General features: G+C 43.0%; 1 protein-coding gene across 2 annotated transcripts in view; it reads right to left on the bottom strand.

The window, feature by feature from the left end:
- Window positions 1-2,214: 2,214 nt before the first annotated feature.
- LOC146867586 (zinc finger matrin-type protein 4-like) overlaps window positions 2,215-21,187 on the bottom strand; it is a 1,117,486-nt gene continuing 1,098,513 nt past the window's right edge. For both annotated transcript variants that reach the window (XM_085606365.1, XM_085606363.1), the window contains 2 exons: window positions 13,142-13,275; window positions 2,215-5,166 (listed from right to left, as the gene is read on the bottom strand). In XM_085606365.1, coding sequence (XP_085462491.1) covers window positions 5,018-5,166; window positions 13,142-13,275 — 283 coding nt within the window. In that variant the 3' untranslated portion in view covers window positions 2,215-5,017. The remainder of the gene's footprint in view (window positions 5,167-13,141; window positions 13,276-21,187) is intronic.

A 21,187-nucleotide genomic window follows, 5' to 3' on the forward strand; every position in this document is an offset into this window, starting at 1 on the left:
GTAACATTATTATATTTCTTTTATTTTTTAACTTTTGTTTTCTTTAAAGTACATATATATGTTATGTATAATACGAATTTTTAAAATCTTTTTATTTAAAATATATATTATTTAATAGAGGCATTTTCATTGATAATGTAATTTAAAAAATATTGATTTCATTTTTTTTAAAGATACATTTATGTGTTTTTGCATGAATTTAACTTTATAAAATGTTTTAATGTGAGTGATTTTAAATTCTGTATTTTTATATTTTAAAAATAATGTAACTATTTTGCTAACGTTGTGATAATGTTAAATACAATTCTATATATATTTACCTTTTCAATGGTAATATGTTGGTCCAAATTACTTTTGTAGTCGATATTCTTGTACTTTACATTACAAGTACTCAGAGTCATTATTTTGGTCCTCAATATTTTTGTCTTGTGATATTTTTGAGGTTGATATTCTGTCATACAACCGAGTTATATGCATAAGGGTACAAACTGATTTGTGCATTAAGGGGCACAAATAAATATGTACTAGGTGGATACAGGTTGTCAGGTGCGATATGTATATAATACTCTAGTTACGCTTTGCATTCTCTGATTTGTAGCATTTTACACATAATAAGTGCAGGGCCACAAATATAGAATGCAAAGAAAACATTATCAGGATAATATTCTCACAACAAATATTTTAGAAGACAATGAATTGTATTCCACACAACTCGCATGCAAGCACACACCTCAATAGCTGTATGTTGGGATGTTTTAACCCTTTACGTGTAATAGAAAATGAAAACTCAAAATGTAATGTTCTATGCCTCCAAAGTCTTAAGTGGATGAAGATGTCATATGTGACATGAGCCATTTGATAGTTGTCCCATAGAAAAACGGATATATGAAAGAATAATCGTATGCTTCCTCTTTATGATGCTACAAATTCAACTTATGTTTTTGCATTATAAAGTGTCCTCTAATTCTAGACAGCGCAGCATTAGGATCACAAGAAATAAATAAACATAGATTTCAGTTATTTCCATCTCCTTACCAATTTTTTCAGGCAGTGTTTACATTTAATTGCAATCACAAATCATCTAACTGGATAATTTGTTTTAATCAGTGCTTTAGATGGGAAAAAAATAGTGCAGGAACTCATTTAAACGTGGTGATTGGGCGGGGCTAGGGGCGGGACTAAAGGTAAAACATGCGAAGCTTATTGACTTATATACTAGTTGCAGCACATACAAAAACACGAGAAATTTGTTCCTGTAAACAAAACAGGTTAATTTGTTAAACAAAACGAAATTAAAACAGTGATATTTCAACATTTTCTTATTTTGTAATATTTCTCTCGTTTTTCTCTCACACAAAAACGCGCACACACAAGCAGGCAAACAGACAAACATAAGCAGACACTCACACAAAAGAATCAGGTGAGATTAAAGACCTTTTAACCTCCTTACCTCCAATGATTTTCTTCATTGTGCCATCACTGGGCTTCCTCGATTCCTTGCAACAGCATGAGGGCGATCACCCGGATATCATGCAAATGAGCCGACGCTGAATAGTCAGCGGGTGCTCAGCTCAGGGCTATAAAAGTGCTTTGGCTGTCAAAGAGACACTCTGCCACCACTAGAGGCCAATGTGCCTACCCTTCATGAGTACCGATACTCTCCACAGAAGTAGAGAAGTGCCGGTACTCAGAGTGATAAAAAATAAGAAGTGCCGGTACTCAGTACCTGTGAGCACCAGTCCATTTAAAGCACTGGTTTTAATGCGATATGCAAGAGATGAGAGATTCTCTGAACTTCGGTCATTCCAATGTGATGCCTGACTTCAATGGTGTAAATTAATCATTGGGTTGCCAAATGAAGATTATGCAGAAGAAATCTCCATTCCATTCCAGAAGAAAGGCTGCTCTTTCCACGCAGAAGACCAGTTGTTCCTTACATTAACAAAAGAATTTGATTCATTAATGGATATCCCAAGAGTTTGTGTCTGAATCCTCATGTTGGCATCCAGACCACATGTGCAAGTTTCAGGCGACTGAGCTATATTGTATTTCCGAAAGCAATGTTTTCACTGTTCATGTGTGGCATAGAAGCAATATTATATTATGTTAGTGATAAAATAAAACCGTGCCCGGCGCCCAGAACATCCAATATAAACACAAAGAAAAAGTTAAAAAAATGCTCTAGTTGTCAAATAACACTCCACAACTCAGTGGTTAGAGACGACTTCAATGTATTGTACAATTGATGACTTGTAAATCATTAACAACTGCTGTTGGAGCCAAAAATGACACCTGTGACATCAAGAAACTCACGATGTGGATTAATAACACAAATTGAGATAAGAATATACACAATCATTTTCCAGTAAAAGCCCTCCAGGGATTAAGAATCATGGGTATATGTCTTACATGGTAGAGGAATTATAACTATTCACAGCCAGTGTTGAAAAAAGTCCCCAAGTCAAACCATTTGACAGATTCCCACTGGTGATCTGAAGAAAACTCAAGGGTGGCGCTTACCTTGTTATGACCGCTCTAAGTGTTGCACATATTTTTATTCTTACATTCCTAATTTGTTGGTGACACCAGCGCTGGGACAGGAAACAGGCAAAGATGTGCATAATAAATGACTGACTTTTACACAACAGTACATGATGCTTTGCTCCAACAAATCCACTGGGTACTGCAAATTTTGTTGATGGGAGGCACTGGAGCACATTTTCAAGGTGGCTGCTAGAAATTCCAAGAACCAGCCACTTGTCCTTCTGGCTCTATTTCCCAGACATGCCCTCTCGAACTGGCAAGAGAAGACCTATATTTTCTGTCTTACCTATGATGCACCAGCAGTGGGAAGAACACTCAGTGGGCACTGGACTCTGCAGAAACAAATGTCAGTACTTGTATAGAAATGGAAAAGGGCTTTGAAAGATAAGGAATGTAGATCATTGCCCATCAACACATGCAGCCTAGGAGAATGCTATCAAACACTGACAAGGATAATTCCTTGTGTTTTGGCACGGTACAAAGTGGTACACCATCACAAAATGATACACTCTCTTGCTAAGTTAGACAACACTATGTGGATTGCTGGGCTGAAACAGAGATTATGTATTCATGCAACAAGCAAACCTTTTAGATGATGGAAGGAAATATAACTTTAGCGGTATATGCTGTTTAGGAACAAAATGTCAATCAAGGGAACCAAGTACATTTCTGCTATCTTAAGCGACCCAAAGCGAGGTGACGCCCTCACAACGAAATAATCTTCATTGTTCCAGGAAAAGTGTAACACATAGCTTTAAAGGGTATGGAGCATCAAGGAAAGTAATGTAGATATTCCAAGAGAGTATTTTTGTACAACACAAATAAACTTTACTGTCTAAAACATCTACCCTTTAGAGCAGAAAACAGTGCATCATTTTCTTGAAAAACCACTCAAAATTTGCTACTGTGGTGCTTTAAAATGACCTTTCGTATCCTCGCGGAAAGAAAATTGAATTGTTTTTATTCAAGAGTTTTACGGTTGCCAATAGTTTCAGTAGCTCTGCTTGAAAAGTGTAGTTTTAGCTGACATGAGACTCACCTGGGGGGAGGTATCCATCTAAAATATATACAAAGCTGTTCCTTAACTGGTGCCACACTGTAGATCAGGTCTGCAGCATTCAGCCTGAAATTTATCTGCCAGGTTGAAGTGTGAGGAATTTGTTCTGTTGTCAGAGCTTGCAAGGTTGACCTACCATGCTCTAACAGCTGTGGTGGCTCTCCTATGTCCAAATCCGACAGAGGTACCTTCTGGTTGCCATACTCGTTTGTGGTTTAGTTGATTTTGCATTCATATGGGCTCTGCTTCCCTCCAAACTGTAAGGGGGTCTGCTGTACAGTAAAATACCCTGCTCCACTACAAACATTGCCTGGGATTTTATCATGCCAAGTGTCTAGCACACGCCTCTGGATTGTTATGCTGTAAAAGGCCTCAGTCAATACACGGTGCTCCATTAGGAAAGTGATGACTCATTAAATCATCATTCGCATGCTGAGGGACATATAACACAATTTTGAGGATTACTAATGATAATTTCGAAACAAATCCCTTGCTTTAGCCCTCAATCTTATTCCTGTTCTTTTGTTAGAGTTCAATCATTTTGTGTTTGCAGGTGCCGTTCCCTTGTCACATCATCTAAAATGGGGAATTTCTGTTCACCACTCATTGTTTGTCTGTGACATTTTCTTGACTCTGACCAGGAAGTGCGGATGATTAAAATGAGCCAGGTTCTTCTGCAATGAAAAGCAATAGATGTTCAGGGTCTCAACAAAGTGCCATTGTGAAATTGATGCTAATTAACATATTATTGCTAGTGCGAGCCCCAGATGCCATCTGCTTGCCTTTAATGCCTAGAATTCATAGTTTGTAACAGAACCACCAGAGGCGGCACAAGCCTACAAGACCCGCTCACTATCCTAATGTGTCCAGTAGAGAATTTGTTTCAAACATTTGAATGGAAGATGGGATTTGCATTCAATAAGGAATTCTATTATTAGCCTGAATTTATTGCGACAGTTACTATAAGGGGTTTAACACAGTCTCTTGCGACTGGTTCCAGTCCTATTCTCCCTCATACGGAAAGGCCAGGACTGGTGACCAGGCAATAAACTGATGAACACCCAGCTCAAAAGGTGCTTACATGGAAACAGGTTCCAGAACTGAAATTGCTGACCGGAGACGCTGGAGGCATTGATTGGTAAGTGGAAATGATCTGTAAGGTTTCTTGAAGACAAGTAATAACTTTTTTTATGGACCTCCATTTCAGAGGGATTACCTATCAACATATTTGTAAAGAATTTGATGTCGAGAGGTAAATGTAGTGGGTCCATGGCTTGCAGCTGTATATATTTCCTCACATGTCCTTGCAGTTTCACAAGCCCTTACAGAAGCTGATTTATAGTCACATAGAGTGCATTGAGAGCTTCTAGTCCAGGTGCCACAGTCCTGACCACCTTCCTCCTGAACGTGCCAGAGTCAATACAACATTCTGCTCCTCTTCATCAACACGCCGGAAAACAAGGAGGTCTGTAAGCCTTCCTGAAAGTAAGATGCACCACCTCCTAGGACCGGTGCTTCTGGGACTGTGGGGGAGCTTCCGCCGCTGTTGTCATCACTGTTAAATGCTGAAATTAAAAATTATAGAGTTTTAGATATTTATTTCAATACTTGATTAAAAAGAAAAAATATTCCTTACAGAAAAGACAAATTTGGAACTACAGAATACATCCCAATACAGATAAAGCAGCATAACCCAGCAGCTGGTCTTTTAACTGTATTAATATAGACTTAGATGGCCTTTGACAGCCTCCGGGGTTTGCAAGTGGCACAAAAGGATATCAGTCTCTTGAAGAAATGGGTATAAAAATGCCACACTGGAGGAACACAAAATTAACACCTTAGAAATGTATCTCTAATTGGAAAGGGGATCGTTTTATTAAGTCAATCCATAGTATGATAAAAAGAAAAGAAAAAAGATAGGACCCCCCCCCCCCTCCCTCTCTCTACTGTAGATAGGTAGAGGGAGTGTGAAAGTGGCAAACAGATAAATAAATGAGAAATAAGTGGGGGAGAGCGGTTAAGAGGTAGAGGAGGGAGAATGTGAGTTGGAGAGCTCAGATCAGATAGAACAAAGGAGGTACACAGCCTTCCACAAACCCACGGTTGTGAACGAGACGGATGGAAGGGAAAGCGATGGGATTTGGCCTGACCTAAGAAGCAGTAACACTTTAGTGACCAATGACTAAAGGCCAGCCCATATTTGGAAGCTTTCACTGCTAAACTTGCAGTGGAAATCTGCATATATTAATTGACAAGGTTTTTTCCTGCATATTTGTTGATAGTGCTTAGAAGAAAACAAGTCTAGCTGGCCACACTTGTTTGCTCTCAGACACAGCACACTACTCCAGAGACGAGCAAATGCTACACCTTACTTTATCTTGACTGTTGTACAAGACTAGGCGATAGTTTGGTTGCTGTGCAGGGCAAATACCCATGGTATAGAACACCACCATCAGAAATTGTAATGGAATTTCTTGAAATTTTGCAAGAAACAGTTACACGAATTTGCACGCTTCGAGTAAATAGAGATTTTAGTTTGTATAGGGAATATATTGCAAAGGTATCCAGACAACCTCTGCTTGAAGACAGTGGCTTGCATTTACCTGAGGTCTGACAAGTAAATATCATTTCAATTTGTAGGTAAAAATGACACACTCCATTTCTTTCATTATAGATTTCACAAATTTTTTGTGTAAAGCGTAGTCATTTTGAAAATTTCCCAAAATGTGTAGATTATGAACCGCTAAAATTTAACCCTAGGCATAGCAGGCGTAGTGCCTCTACGCGTATTTCCACAGAGTTTGAAAAAAACGCAGCGGAAATATGTTACGCTCCCTCCCCCTGCCAAATTCTTAAAAAATTAAAAGAGAAGCCACTTCCCTGTGTGTCTGCCGCCTCCCCTGCCTGGCCGCTCTCCTTCCTGCTCCTTGCGTCCTTCTGTAATTAAATAAACACTACGTTGTACGTCATGCGCATGTGTAAGACGTACAACGTAGTGTTTTTTCCCCAGGCTGGGGAGGCAGCAGACACACTAGTAAATTGCTTCTTTTTACATTTTTAAAGAATTTGGGAGGGGGGAGGGAGAGGCTAACTCCGCTCTGCCACGGAGGCGGAGTTTTGCTTATCTCCGCGTTCGAAATGGAGCGAGGAGTAGGCATATCTCTGCAAACTCCGCTGGCGGAGCTGAGTTACCCGCCCAGGATTATTATAATTGGTATATATTATATTATTTTCTGCAATTTCGACTTAATTCGTTAATATTTATGGTGATTGAGACAAGTGTCTTCTCTAAGGCAGCCATGCCTAATGCAACTATATATGTGTTCCTGTCTTTTGATGTATTTGTGGCCTAATGTATTAGTTATTTCTGTGTGTGTATGGAAAAATAAGTTAACTAATCCAGTTACTTAACTTTTTTATATCTCATAAGGAGGTGATTTCAAACTTTATTCATTGCACCGTTTAAGCATTCACGGGTATCAAACCCTCTGAACAATAAAGACAATACTCGATTCTTTATTACGTGTGTGGTTCTTCTTGTGTAAAAAGTGATGTACAATGGTACGGGTACTCTGCAACATAATGTTAATTATGAATATGTTTTGCACGTTGTGAACAGTTCTGGATATGTATTGCTCTGAACTACTTTTTCACATAGCATCTGCCCTTGCCTCCCCTGGATGCTGTAGCATGAGCAATTTGGATAATTTGTAATACAAGGACCTTGGGTCTGATGTACAAAACCCTTTTCCTGTTACACACACTTGCAAAATCCCAGGGTTTGCAAACAAAAAAGGACTTTTTACAACTTGCAAAGGCCCTTTTATAAATGGGCTTTTGACTTCATTTCCAAATCACGAACAGGAAGGGATGTGAGCCCCCCACTTCGATTTGGTGATTCATGAAAGTATTGGTTACAAACCATTGATCACTTACCGACCTCTGAGTTGGAGTGCTAACTGATTGACAAAGGGAATGCTGTTCGCATGGGAAACAGTCCCCTCTAGTAATTGTGTCAGTAGATCCAGGCAGAACAGCCAGTTGTCCAGGGGACCACTCCGTGCTCTTCCCAAACTGGAACATTTTTTTGTTAAAGCAGCACATGTCCCTTTAATGGACACTGTTGGACCTGGCCTTTACTGCAGGTTCACCCCCAAACTGTTTGCCTCTTTCGTTCCACTTTTTGCTGAATTCGTTATTGTTGGCCTTAGAACTCAACACACTTTACCACGGCTAACCAGTGCTAAAGTGCTGATGCTCTTTACTTTAAACATGGTTTAATTGGCATATACCTATTTGCCATATTTAAATTACATGTACATCCCCAATAAAGCAGTATAGAAAACACCCAGGTCCTGTAAATTAACTGCTATAATTGGGCATTCCACACTTATTGTTCCACCCACTTACGTACCGCTCTAAATCATGTCCCAGCAGGCCATTGCAGCCGGAGACTAGTCTTAAACTGCCTTGTTAAAAGGAATTCAAACTCCCCTTTTATTACATACATGTCACCTCTAAGGTGGTTCCCAGATAGCCCATAGGACAGGGTACTGTGTAATTAAAAGGTTGGACATGTACCTTTAAGTTGTACATGTCCTGGCAGTGAAAAATTACTAAACTTGTTTTTCACTATTGTCAGGCCTACCCCTCCAATGGGATAGCATTGGGTCTTCCCTATAACATTTAATAAGCTGTAAATTCTAATTGGGAGAAGGTAGATAAGTCATGTTTGGTACCTATGAAACTGTAGTTATGAACCCTTGTTAATGATAAAACCGTACTTTTTATTTCTATTCTGAAAATGCCCCTTTTAGAAAGTTGTCTTTTTCCTGCCCTTGGGCTTTTGTGCCTGCAGCCTAAGTTAGGTCACGTTTCTGGGTGTAGCTAACAGATAGACTTTATGAATTCCTCCCAGACAGTCACACACCAGAGGGATTAGGTGTGCCTCAAGGGGCCATCTGCTGGCAAGATGGGGGCTGAAGCTGAGCATAGCCCCACTTACAACTGAATAGCCAGTGCTCTGCCTTCACACAAAGGGCGTAACAACCCTGCATCGTTATTGCAGCAAGCTTGGAACGAGGGCAGAAAGTCAAGAAACTCTTTGCACTTCAAAAAATGATTCCAGAAGCTTCACCCATCTTCCAAAAGAAGGGAACCAGGTTATTTAAATATGACCTTCAAACCCACTTTTCATTTCACTACTGGACCTGTGGAGGGACTCTTAGAGCACTGCCTGCTGATGTGACCTTCTGTGTATTCTGACAGACTGATGCTGTATCTGGAAGGAATGCTTTACTGCCTGGAGCCTGCCTTGAACACTCAGTGGCCAGCTCTGCCGTTGAGCCCTGCATGTTCACCTGCATCCAGGATTACCACAAGTGACTCCAAGGGCTAGATTACTGCCCCCCAATTCAGAGCCACTGTGGCATAAAAGGTTCCCACCATCTTGATCCCGTACCTAGATCCAGCCTGAGTGATTCCTGAACTCTCAAGGAGGTGCCCCACCAGTCCTGGACCCTTGGTTGTGCCCAGATATCCAAAGTTCAAAACGGAGGACATAGAAAATGTTTGGCTAAAAACCGCTCTGAGAACAAGCAGGAGACCGGGATCAACGTGTGCGCTTCTCTGCCCGAGGTGCATTGCCGGTCTAATTGACTCTGCAGCTTCTCTTGCTACATTCTTCTCCGCAACAGCAAATCTGTTTCAGCTGACCTTCGCCAAAGCGGTATCCAACCGTGTGGAACTGTCTTCGGCTACAGTCCTCTGCATTGTCCCACTGGAGATTTTTGACTTTCATTTTGGTGACTAAGTCTGATCGGCAAAATATTCACTGCAGCTTCGACTCAAGACCATCCGACGACGAACCTCCCTCCTTGGACAATTCCTGCAGCCTTGCTCTGCTGAACTTTACCTTCTTAGATACTTTTATTCAGAATGTCTTTTAAGGCCCAAGGTGAGCGCTGACTGGGCCCAGTCGACTTCTTGTATCTGGACCATGCGCCATTGTGGTCGCCATATTTTTAATCGTTGACTGGTTTTCACGCAACTAGATGTCCATGGTTGATGCTTTGAACTTTTGATGAGCAAAGTTGTCCACAACAAAACCTTAACCTGGGACCTCCAGGTTGGTCACAGATATCCTTTGCAGGAACATTTACACACTAAGCTGCCAAACACCAATTAGCCTGGTCATCAGTTGGTAGGAAGGTCAGTGGTTTAAAGCAAAGATTCTGGAAAGGAAGGTTGGTTGCACTTTGAATAACCTGCAGATTACTGGTTTGTTTCCACTGAAAGCATTGTGACTTTATCTATGTCGAGCAGCAGTCGTTACAGATTCCGGTACTGGCTATTTGCACCTTGTAATCTGTTTGGCAGAGAGACTCCAACAGGACTTTGAAAGGAAAAAAGCAAAACCATGAGCAAAGTGCTTTATAAAAGCAGTGCAAAAGTACACAGCACTTGCAGCAGAGAGGGCAGCACAAACAGTGACTGAATCTAAATCAGATGGATTCCCAGAACACAATAAATTATCTCTCCTTTAATCCACGCCATTGTGTCCAGGTAGCTCAAACTTTGAGCAGCACAATCAAGTAACATCAAACTGGTGGTTAACTTCCACTTGGCAGCCAATCTAACTGTTCAAATCTCTACATGCTGATAGAGCAGAGGTTTTTCTCTTACAAAATCGAGATAAATAAGAAGGAAATTAATTGTGACAATAGTTTACATAAATGGTGACAATCATGTGTTAAGCTTCACGTTTCTGGCAAATGACAAAATCCAACTCGGACTTAGATACTGCATAGTAGAAATATGCAGAATTCTAGAATGAGTGTATATCATATTTTACGTTTATTTAATCGATGTGAATTATTAACACCTTAATAACATTGATCCTTTGATTAGAAAATGTGATAATAAAATAACTAAGAGATCTTACATGCAAAAATGATTGTTCCATGTGTTAGAAATAAATGGTATTTCATGTGTAACGTGTACACTGTAATGACAAAAAAAAGAAGGTGCGACACAGATTTTAGTTAAAATCATATCTGTGAATCTTTCATCAAACGTACTTATAATTGTTTGTGCCTTAATGACATATATGCGAAGGAGATTTATATGTACATTTTCTGTATATATGTGTAACGTTGACATTTGCAAAACATTTTAGGAGTAGCCTATAGTAGCCTATACTTACATGAAACAATTATGATTTGTTGAAGTATTTATTAACGCATTTAATTGTGAGATTAGTATTATTTGCCATTCAATACAAGATTCATATTTTAGCATAATTCATCATGAATGAGCTGTATTTCATGTAGGCCTCTAATCTTGCTTCCTTTTTGAAAACGTAAACTCATGAACAGAATGGCCTGCAGCCTATGGGAACTTTTAGCAAAGTTGCCACTTCTGTTCAAACCATCAATCATTTCCTTTGACATCTAAAGCACAGCTTGATTGTATTTGCAACAGAACTGTTACATATTAGAGCAGATACTTGTGAATGAACTGTCTGAAGTTTCAAGAGCATGATCTTGCTTACTCTGGGTATCTTATTGTTCATACGACCAAACTTACAATGGTTAAGGAAGCTACGTAACACGAATCACTTAATTTTTCCAGATTGTATTCTTTTTACCTACTACATCATCCTCATCCTATTGAAGACGACCAATGGGATAGAGTTTTCTGATGTTCCTGATATTAAGGGGTTTTACCCTGGACCCATGGAGTATAATTACACAGATTTTGGAACTGGACTAGGCTAGCGCACGCTCTCCCATTTTGAAGTATTGCGACTGACTGCTTGGGCATCCAAGAACAACACAAACTGTGATGTAATACTGAAATCTGATGCCGGCTGGCATGCTAGCATAGTGGAACCTTTTCAGCTGCTGCTGCTGTGACTTTGAGGTTACAGAGACAGACTGAGACAGATCTCTGTCTTGAAGGACTGGAACTGGTCACTTGGAACTATCTGAACTTTCCCAAGGATTTGTATGAGGCTCAACTAATATCCTATTCACCCATATGCTATTGTCATCCAAAATCACTCTTGTTGAGAAAGATTTTTCCCCTCATGCTTGGATCTCGCAGAGTTGATATGTGCTGTATTAACCTGTTTAGTCTGATTCAAGATCATATGCCATTTATTTTAAAATTCTTTACCTTTGAATAGAAATACTAAACTCTAATATTTAACCATTTCAACGCAGCCGGAATTTCCCCGCCGTGCGTGAAAACTTCACGTGTGCGCAAATCGAACGACTCCCGGCCGTCCGACGCACGCGCCCACCGTGACGTCGGACGGCCAGGGGCCGTCCGATGCATGCAAGGGGTTAAGCAAAACTCTGCTGATTCTGTCTCATTATTGACTTGTGGGTAAATCCTTTGGTTCATATACCCTAAAGTCAGTACTTATCTAAACCTTGGGTAAAACAAATTAAAATATAGCAATTTCCTTATTCATGGTCCTCATTTGGTAATTGATCATCCTTTAAATATCCAGCCCCTTTCAGCACAAAGCAAGATCCATTGGGGAACGAAATGAGCATGGTGGTAGTCAGAAGTCAAATGAAGGAATAAAATAACAGACTAGATAAAGAAGAACATTCCTGGGCCCAATGCGTGATTCTACAACAATGCCAACTAAATAACACTCAAGTAGGGGCCAATGAAAAAGGATGGAGCCTCCACATTCCAATAACACCTGTAAGGCTGCAAACCTTTCCAAGTGATCTTAAAATGGGCTGAAATCTTGTAATGGCTCGACGAAACACCAAGGGAGACTTTGATACTATGGGGAGGCTGGTCCCACCCTGGATTTTGTTTAGAGGTTATAGCTTCCTAATGTCCCACATAAATACGCATTTCTATGCATGTGTAGTGACTAATTCAAGACTTCTATTTCTATTGTGTGTCTTGGATCACTTTCCATAATTCCCACTTCAGAGAAGAGAAACATTTTTTAATTGGCAGAATCTCAATACTTTGTGGATCAAACGCTCCCTAACTCGATGACAGAATGTAAGAATGGGAAGACAGCACCTAATTAAAATGAGTTTCGACATTTATAAAACTGATCTAAAGTAGTCCCAAATACAAAGACATAATATGGAAGCCACTTGCTAAGCAGAACCTCTGCCCTTTGCACCAAAACACGAAGACCTCGCGTAAGTGAAAAGGTTTGGCTGAGAAAACAGTTGGGAAAGTGAAGTTCTGCACAACCAAAATCATGATACCTGTGGCTAATTGCTTTATCGTTGATGCCATTGACACACGGGTAGCACCTTACAGACACGGATTCAATAGAGACTACAAGACTTCGCTGAATCAGTTTCCTCTCTTTTTTAAGCAAGGTTTTCAGATGCAGGAGCTGTTCCAAGATCATTCGTTGTACATGATAAATATTTAATTACATCACTAGATACTGGATTTAGATCAAATATTCCAAATAAATTATGACATATTCCTGTATGATAATTGCTCAGTTTCGCAGAACAGTATGAAAAATAGTGGAATAGTACTCACTGGCCCATCTTTTCCGGATGGAGACTTTAGACGATGATGTTTCGCAGGAACCACTGTCACTCACCACCACAACGGAGGAGACTTGAAGGACCTGTGATCCATTCTTGGGGTCTTCTGAGCTTCCCCCATTGGCACTTTACGGAATGTACAGAGAAAAGAGAGGAGGTTAATTGGTTTCAGTGTGAAGATAAATGCGTTTTCTCATGCTATTTAACCATTAATTTGTAAATGTCAGTGCACCCCACAAGTCCTCCCAAATAATTTGTCTTTCATTTCTACTTCACTCCTCGCCTCACTCCCACTTATCAAAGGCATATCATAAAATGATCATAGTACCTCCGAGAGTAATATCAAGGGAACGTTGAGGGGAAAACAGCTTTTTTTAAGCTGAACACATTTGTAAAATAGGGATTTCAATCAAAAACATAAGTTTCACTTTTATATGAGGAAGATAGCTGTGAGCATATTTCCACACTAACATTAGCCCTGGCAGAACCTGTGGATGTTGTGCCTGGGACTGCCATGGTACCTGAAAGTTGTGCTGGAGAGGTTTTTGGATGCTTTACAGTGTTCTGCAGAGAGACTTGTAGTCTTCCTTTTTAGAGCCAATGCAGATATCCTCACATTTTCTCCAATGGTTGGAGAATGGAAGATTTGTAGCAGCAGAGAAGAGTGTGGATGTTTTAAATCATTTTTTGAGACTCATTAAATTATTCTGTCACATTGACCTTGTGATCCATGCCAAGTTGCCTTGATTTCCTTCTTGAGCAGAATACAATTTTAGTGGAATTGTCTCTTTTACAGTTCAGTAAAGGACGACAGAGATTTCCCTGGGCGGACACTGTTGGTGTCTGAGTTGAACATGTTGGTACTTAATGAAGAGTTTTCTATGTTTGCATGTAGGCCTCCTTTAAATATAGGTGTGGATTGTATAGCTCATACGTTGGGCAGTGCTGTTGGTCAATAAAATATGTGCTTTCATAAAATAAATAATTATAATAGCACTGGATTAAAAACCACCATATGATTTAGCTTCAAACTAAATGCTTTAATGTAAAAAATGATGTCCATGATTGCTTCTCTTTAGATGGTTTGGCTAATATTTACATGCTTGAACTGGTTGAAAGAAGACGCAAAGGAAGTGGTCACGCTCTTCCAGCTTGATTGACGTTTTGTAAGGAGACATGCTTGGACTGGATCATACTGCTATTTGGAAAATCACTTTAGCAATTGAAAATGGATGCTATACCCAGATTATCTTTACTCTGGTTGAAATGTTGCAGTCTTTGGAAACGATGCAGGTACAGTAAAGAAATTCAAATAATGCATTTATTTGGTATGATTGTAGGGGGAATTTAGTAAACATACAATAACCAAATGCTCGCGATGGCACATTAGCTATAATTAATAATAAATATCACAAGTCAGTGGTTCACCAGACTTAGAAAGATACATACACTATTTCTTTCTAAAACAAAATACCAGAAGCGACATGAATATACATTATACATACGCATCACCCTATTCTAAAGCCATTGTGTTTGAAAAAGCAAATAATTCAAATCGAAAGGAAAAAGGCAAAACGTAGGAAATGTGCCAGTGACAAAAAATAACGTGTCAATCAAGCCCATCAGTTCAAACACCTTTTATGCTGCATTAGGGAGTTTAAAAACTCATTATTGAAACCAAAAGTATCATAATGTCTCTATAAACAGTTCTTTTAGCTCATATACAGACTCCAATATCAGTGTCACAATCATTCCACATACATTTCTAATCTGGCAAAACCTACAATCAAATAAATGTTACATTTTAGATGATAAATAAGTATATGTCTGCAAGTCCTGCATGGCTTATGGAATCCGACACAGATCTGTTTCTGGATTGAATAGATTTCATATTTTTCACTACACACTCTGGGCCATATTCTCAAGGAGCAATCACCAAGTTAACGGCACTTTATCGCAGCCAAAGTCGCGATAAATTTATCACCCCATTCACAAGCTGGTGCCAACAGCCCGTAGCACCAGTTAATCCGCGATAGCAGCCGCAAAAAACATCGCCACAGATGACACCGGCAATTATCGCTAATGAGATGCAGAGTAGGCGTTCCTGAGCAAAAAGCAGCGACAACACCACTCCACAACATTCTCAACGGCCAGAAAGGTCGGCGAAAAGACCACGAAACATGCGATAAGGCGCTTTAGCAGCAGAAAATTAACACCTGCTCTGACCTGGTGCCAAGTCGGATGGCAGCCTGCACCACATAAGGGAGCACAGTCGAGAGCCACACCTGAAGAACAGCAGATGCCATGGAGCCACTTAACATGCGTGCCGGACACCCAAGAGGGCCACAACACCCACCTCCACCACCCCCAGGACCACCCCCTCCCCCCCAGGTCCCACCCCGGGCACCCCCCAACTCCCCCCGACCAAGACACTGCACAGCAATGGCACGACAACATGAACAAAAGCACCTGCCTGATGTCGCACAATTGCAACAATCAACATACAGGTGAGCACTGAACCCCTGATTCACACATTCACCATTGAAAGACAAAACCAAATGCCACATCCTAATTTGCCACCAGTCAACTATTTTGAAGAGTCATGGCCGGGCATCCCTGGACAATCTGTGACTCACAGCCTGCAAGACAATATCCAAGATAAGAAGGTGTGTCAGGCACTCATCAAAGGACAGGGAGAGAGAGAAAGAGAGAGACTGAACAAGGTGTGCAAGGCCAAATCGGGCCCTTGGCCCATGCAAACATGCCAACAGCTGCGTGTGTCTCGAAATCTGTGCACCCCAGATCACAGGCCTGGCATCAAAGTCACCGCGAATTCCACATTACATTTAGGAAATGCAAGCAGTGGCCAGACTGAAATCAGGAATTAAAGCCCCTTTGTCTCAACACACAAGGCTGAAGGCCAACCTAACTTCCGACCTTGGTCCTGAATGCAGCTGGCACACCCTGCGTGAGATACCATACCAGCCTCCGATGACACCCACACCACGGACTGCGCTAATGAATCACCAATGTGCCAACACCCCACACACACTCGTCCCTGCACGACCTACACCTGCAAGGGATGCCATGGACACATTGGCTAAAAACTACCCATACGTCCAAACGTTGCATACACATACAACTCATTGCCCAGAGCTGTGGCATATCGTCCACCACCCTTCCGCTGGTCTGAGGAGTGCCGGTGCCATGAACCCAACAAACGCAATGGCAGTCCTTCCCGAGCACATGCACAACCCCAGTCACGTGGAACTGTACCGTGCATGAATGCTGCATCTGTTGGGATCCCTGCCACTGGCAGTGTTGCGAATCAGTTTCCGTCTGAGTTTCCGTCTTGCCTACGTCACCTGTGTCCAGCCCTGGTTCCACTGTCAATCATCCACATTCGAGTGGCCAATGGAGGTCTGCCTATCCAACGCAACGGTAGCTGAATTGGATTATGACCTGAGAGTGCGCCCCCTGTTGGCCCAAGACCAGGAGTATCACCAGGATAGCCGTGCATGGGATGCACTGATCTCTTGTGCATGTGCTGGCAGTTGTGCATGGGAGATTGCACATCTCCTTGTGTGCAGTGACCACATCGAGGCGCTCCCCTATTGGGCTGTGTTGCGGATTGGGGAAACAGCGTGGACTGAGCACATCTGCCTGGACCAGTTAATGGATAGGCTGATCCAGGTGTTCCTAGAACCCGACAACTACGTACACATTGCACATTAAGCTGCGCTGGCATTTATGGACGAGTAACTATGTTCCTGCAGCCACATTGGATTGTCAGCCACAGCACAGGTCCCAACACCTTGTTACATCGTGGGGAATGCTCACAAATCCCACCACAACAGAGGACATGTCTGCCCTCCTCTGGACTCTGAATGCATGTGCTTGGAACTACGCGTGTGTACACCTGTGCAAGGTGCAGTTCCATGGTCGGAGCAGCACAACGTCGTTTGGCAATGCTACCAATTCAGACACACTGCTGAGGGAGAGCACACACATGGCAACACAGCACAACATGTGACCGTGTCGGACCCTTTCACCTGATCACTGTCAGCAGAGCAGATAGTTGGCGCAGTCCTGTGGCAGAGCACTATGCAGACCCCATGGGCTGTGAGTCGTGCCCCCTCACACGGGGCAATGGGCAAACGCCAAACACATGACTCATCCAGCAAGGCAAGGTGGGCTGAAACCGTTGCCATCCGTAATGAATGGTGTTCAATTCTGTCTCCCCATCTCCTGTACCTCGACATGTTCCCATGCTGCGTGTAAGTGTCTTAAGCATGTCCCGGCATGTTGTGGCCGTTGCCTTGTCCGTACTGACAAGCACATGCCAATAAAATCTACGCAACTTCACTGGTGCCTAACTGTGATGAGTGTTGATAAGATTGACCACTCGTGTGCCACAATGAGCATCGTCCCTACACAGTGAGGGTTTGACTGACGCATGTACAATGGGGGGGTGTACCTTTTGACAGCTCCACCTCTGTGAGCCAGACATTGTTTTGGGATAGATGCTGGCAGATCTGTGCACTTACGTGTCTTCAGCAATGTGAGTATGGTGTCCAACCTCTGACCATGTGGAGCGATGTTATATATCATAACAGAATGTGTCCACACAGATGTGTGTGAGTAGGTATGCGACGTGAAGTTCTGTTGTCACATGTGATGTTGGACACCACTCCTTGCCTCCTACAGATTTGGTCATTTCTACACACATCCCTATTCAATACATGGACATGTGCCTACGTTGGGGGGTTGTGAGATTGCTGTTAATGTGCAATGGGGACACAGCTAGTACTTACCTTCACAGTCATCCAATTGGCCATGTGTCTCAGGGATAAACATGCGCATTGATGTCAATCACCAGGGTGTGCCTTCCTGTGCAATGATTGTCCCTACATCCAGCCATACTTTCATACATGAGTGAACATTGTCATGACACATCTGTGTGATTTCAAATGTTTTATTCACATTCTGGTGAATGACGGAACTTGAGCCGTACATGGTCATCCAAACCCACATGACATATAAGCCCAGTGGTGTGCTGACCTGAGTCCTTTGGGGATTGGAAAGTGATTGGGAAGAGGGGGAGTGCAGTCCGCAGCAGGATTGTTGTGTAATTGTCAAGCAGTGAAGATGTGGCAGTCCATGTCGGGGTCCGGGTGGATGTCGCAGAGTAATCCGGGGGACAGCGGGAGGTGTTGTCCCAGGGCATGATGCATAGGGCTGAACCAGGCAGGAACAGGCCATCTGGCGGTGATGTATGCTACTACCTCCTTCCTCACACAGTAATTACCATCCACATCTTACTCCTCTGATACTTCTTCGGTGTCCGGTGTGTCCGGTGTGTGTGGCGGTGTAATGGCTGCATCACTGGGTGTCACTGACACATCAGGGTGCGAAGGTGATGGGGCTGCATCACTGTGTGCCACTGACACGTCAGGGGTCGGAGATGTGTGTGTCGAAGTTCCCGCTGCAGTTATCTGTGACTGGCTCAGTGGCAGCAATGGCAAGATGATGAACTGCAGGGCATGGAAGATCCCAGCTATACCTTGCTGGTGATCAGCCGTGGCAGCCCTGTTTCACGCCTGCATCTGCACCATGGTCTCCATTGTCCTCCGCATCTGTGCCAACTCTGTGCTGTCATTGCTGGTGCCTGTCTGACCGGATAGTTCCTGTATCCGAGTAATGGCCCCAGCGAGGTCAGCCAAGGATTGTCGGTGAGCATGGTGCAGACAGGGGGTGTCCGTAAGGGACTGTACGTGGTCCCTGATGGGACTCAGACACCCAAGTATGGCTTTGAGTTTGGCTGCCACGAGCTCGAAACCCACCTGCAGCTGATCCGCCAACTCCACCTGGCAACCCAACACATGGCGTTGAAATTCCATGTATTGTTCGTGGGGGTCCTGGGAGACAGCTGTGGTGGTGTGTGTTTCCTGCTGTGTGGTCTGTGCAGGTGGTGGGGTCACCTTGAGGCAGCTGGACTGCCCTGCTCCTGGGAGTGGGTTGCGGAGGCTGTCCATTATCCGTTGGAGGGTGTCTTGACATATGTGCAGGTTGTCCTCTACTTCATCAATGATGGGGTTTATGGTCTGTTCTGCAGTAAGTGTTGCTTGTCCCCCTGCAATGTTAAGGGGAGATGCAGGTTAACAGAGTTTCCCCTGTATGTTAACGCTTTGCAGATGTTTACATACAGACTGCATGACAATGCACATTGTGACTGTTTTGGTGGAGCTGGCTATTTGATAGCAGACAGTGGAATTTTCTACTACATGACCGATGTGTGGTAGTACCCGTACATTATCATCACACCATGTCAGTCAATGCCAAGTGTGAGTGGACAGTTACTACGCACAAGCAGAACTAGTTGTGCCCTCTGTCCTGTGGTGTAGGTGTTGCACTTTGTACCACATTGCCGTCATTGCTGATGTTCTGTGATTGCTATGTGTGTGTGCTGCATTGTGGGGGAGTTGCCCCTGCAGCTCTGATTTCGTGTACCCTTATCCGTTTGAGGCAGTGTGCCTTTGAATTGTGTGCTTTTCGGGGGCTGAATTGTTTGCGACTTGGGTCATATGTGCTCTTGGACAGATTTTGTGGCCTTGTGCATTGTTCGTCTGCTGTGTGTATTGGACGGCATGGGTTGTGGGTGCACCTGGATATGTCAGTGTGTGACCTGCTCCTTTACGGATGTGATCCGCACTGGGCCACCTCCATGTCGAATCATGCACCATGTCATGTATATTGGCTGCTGCAATGCTATCGGTCATGCAATGTCACTTGCATAGTCAGTGTGGCTCACACAGTCATTGCATTTCTGTATTCATCACATGTGCATGGCAGGGCTGTGTCGTTGGTGATTTGGAGGGGGCCCATGTGTGCACATAGTGGACGGGGCCTACTTGGTGTTCCTATGTGTGCTGCAGTGTGTCAAGAGTATCAGGGACATGTTCCACAATCATTGTGGGTGTGCAGTGTGCTACACATAATTGTGCATGTGTGCCATTGTGCCCATCTCCCCCGTCCCCCATTCCCTGGTGGTTACTCACCCTGTTGCTGTTGGGTCAGATCATTTTGAGCTGTGTCCATGCCTCCAACTCCTGCCACCGTCTCCACACTGATGACTGTGGCCACCATTTGCTCCAGCTCATCCATCTCCTCCTGTGGCGCAGGACTCCCACCTCCATTCGCCCTTGCTGCCTTCCTGTTGGTGGCGAGCTTCTGCTTGGTTTGGCTGTGCACTTCATGCCAGCGCCTCTTGACCTCCTCCGTTGACTTACTCGACACTCCGACTGCATTGACTTTGGTGACGATGGACTGCCATATTTCCGTTTGGGTTGCCAGTGCCACAGAGGAAGTGACGAACAGTTGTTGATGGTGTTCTATCGCCTCCGTGATGATGATCCGGTCTTCGTGGGCACTGAACCCCGTATTCCTCTTCTCCTTGCCCTTCCCCAAACATGGGGTTCCTGGCTGGTCCTCCATGGGGCTTGTGGGTTTCAGCTTGTCCTCTGCACTCGGTCCAGGTGCATCCATGGTGCTACGCAGTTTGAATAGGTTTTTTTTTTCTTTTATAGTGCATTTTCCCGCATGCTGCATGAGAATTGCAGGCCTGTCGCTGTTTTTTGCTGATTTTGGTATCGCGCTTTGTGGCATCGCAACTTTTGGGCATTCGCGTTTCGCATTTTTTGTTTGTCGCATTGGTTTCTACGCGGTCATTTGGCGCGTTATCATGCTGCTATCACATGGTGCCGCCAGGTTGGGAATTGGACATTAAGACGGCGTTATGCAAAGTTGCATTAAGCTAATTTTGCGATGGTTATCACACGTTCTTGAGAATATACCCCTCTGTTTCATGTCAGAATAGGCGGTCATTTCAAATTTTCTAGTAGCATGCAGTAAATTCTGTACTTTTTCAAGCAGCAGAGGATTTTATCAATCCAATGCTTCAGGATTATAAACTTTGCTGAAGACAAAAATCTAATAGACTAACTCCACCCCATAATATCATACAAGGGAAAAGGTACAG

Source organism: Triturus cristatus, chromosome 1_2 (genome assembly GCF_964204655.1).
Source record: "Triturus cristatus chromosome 1_2, aTriCri1.1, whole genome shotgun sequence".
NCBI lineage: Eukaryota > Metazoa > Chordata > Amphibia > Caudata > Salamandridae > Triturus > Triturus cristatus.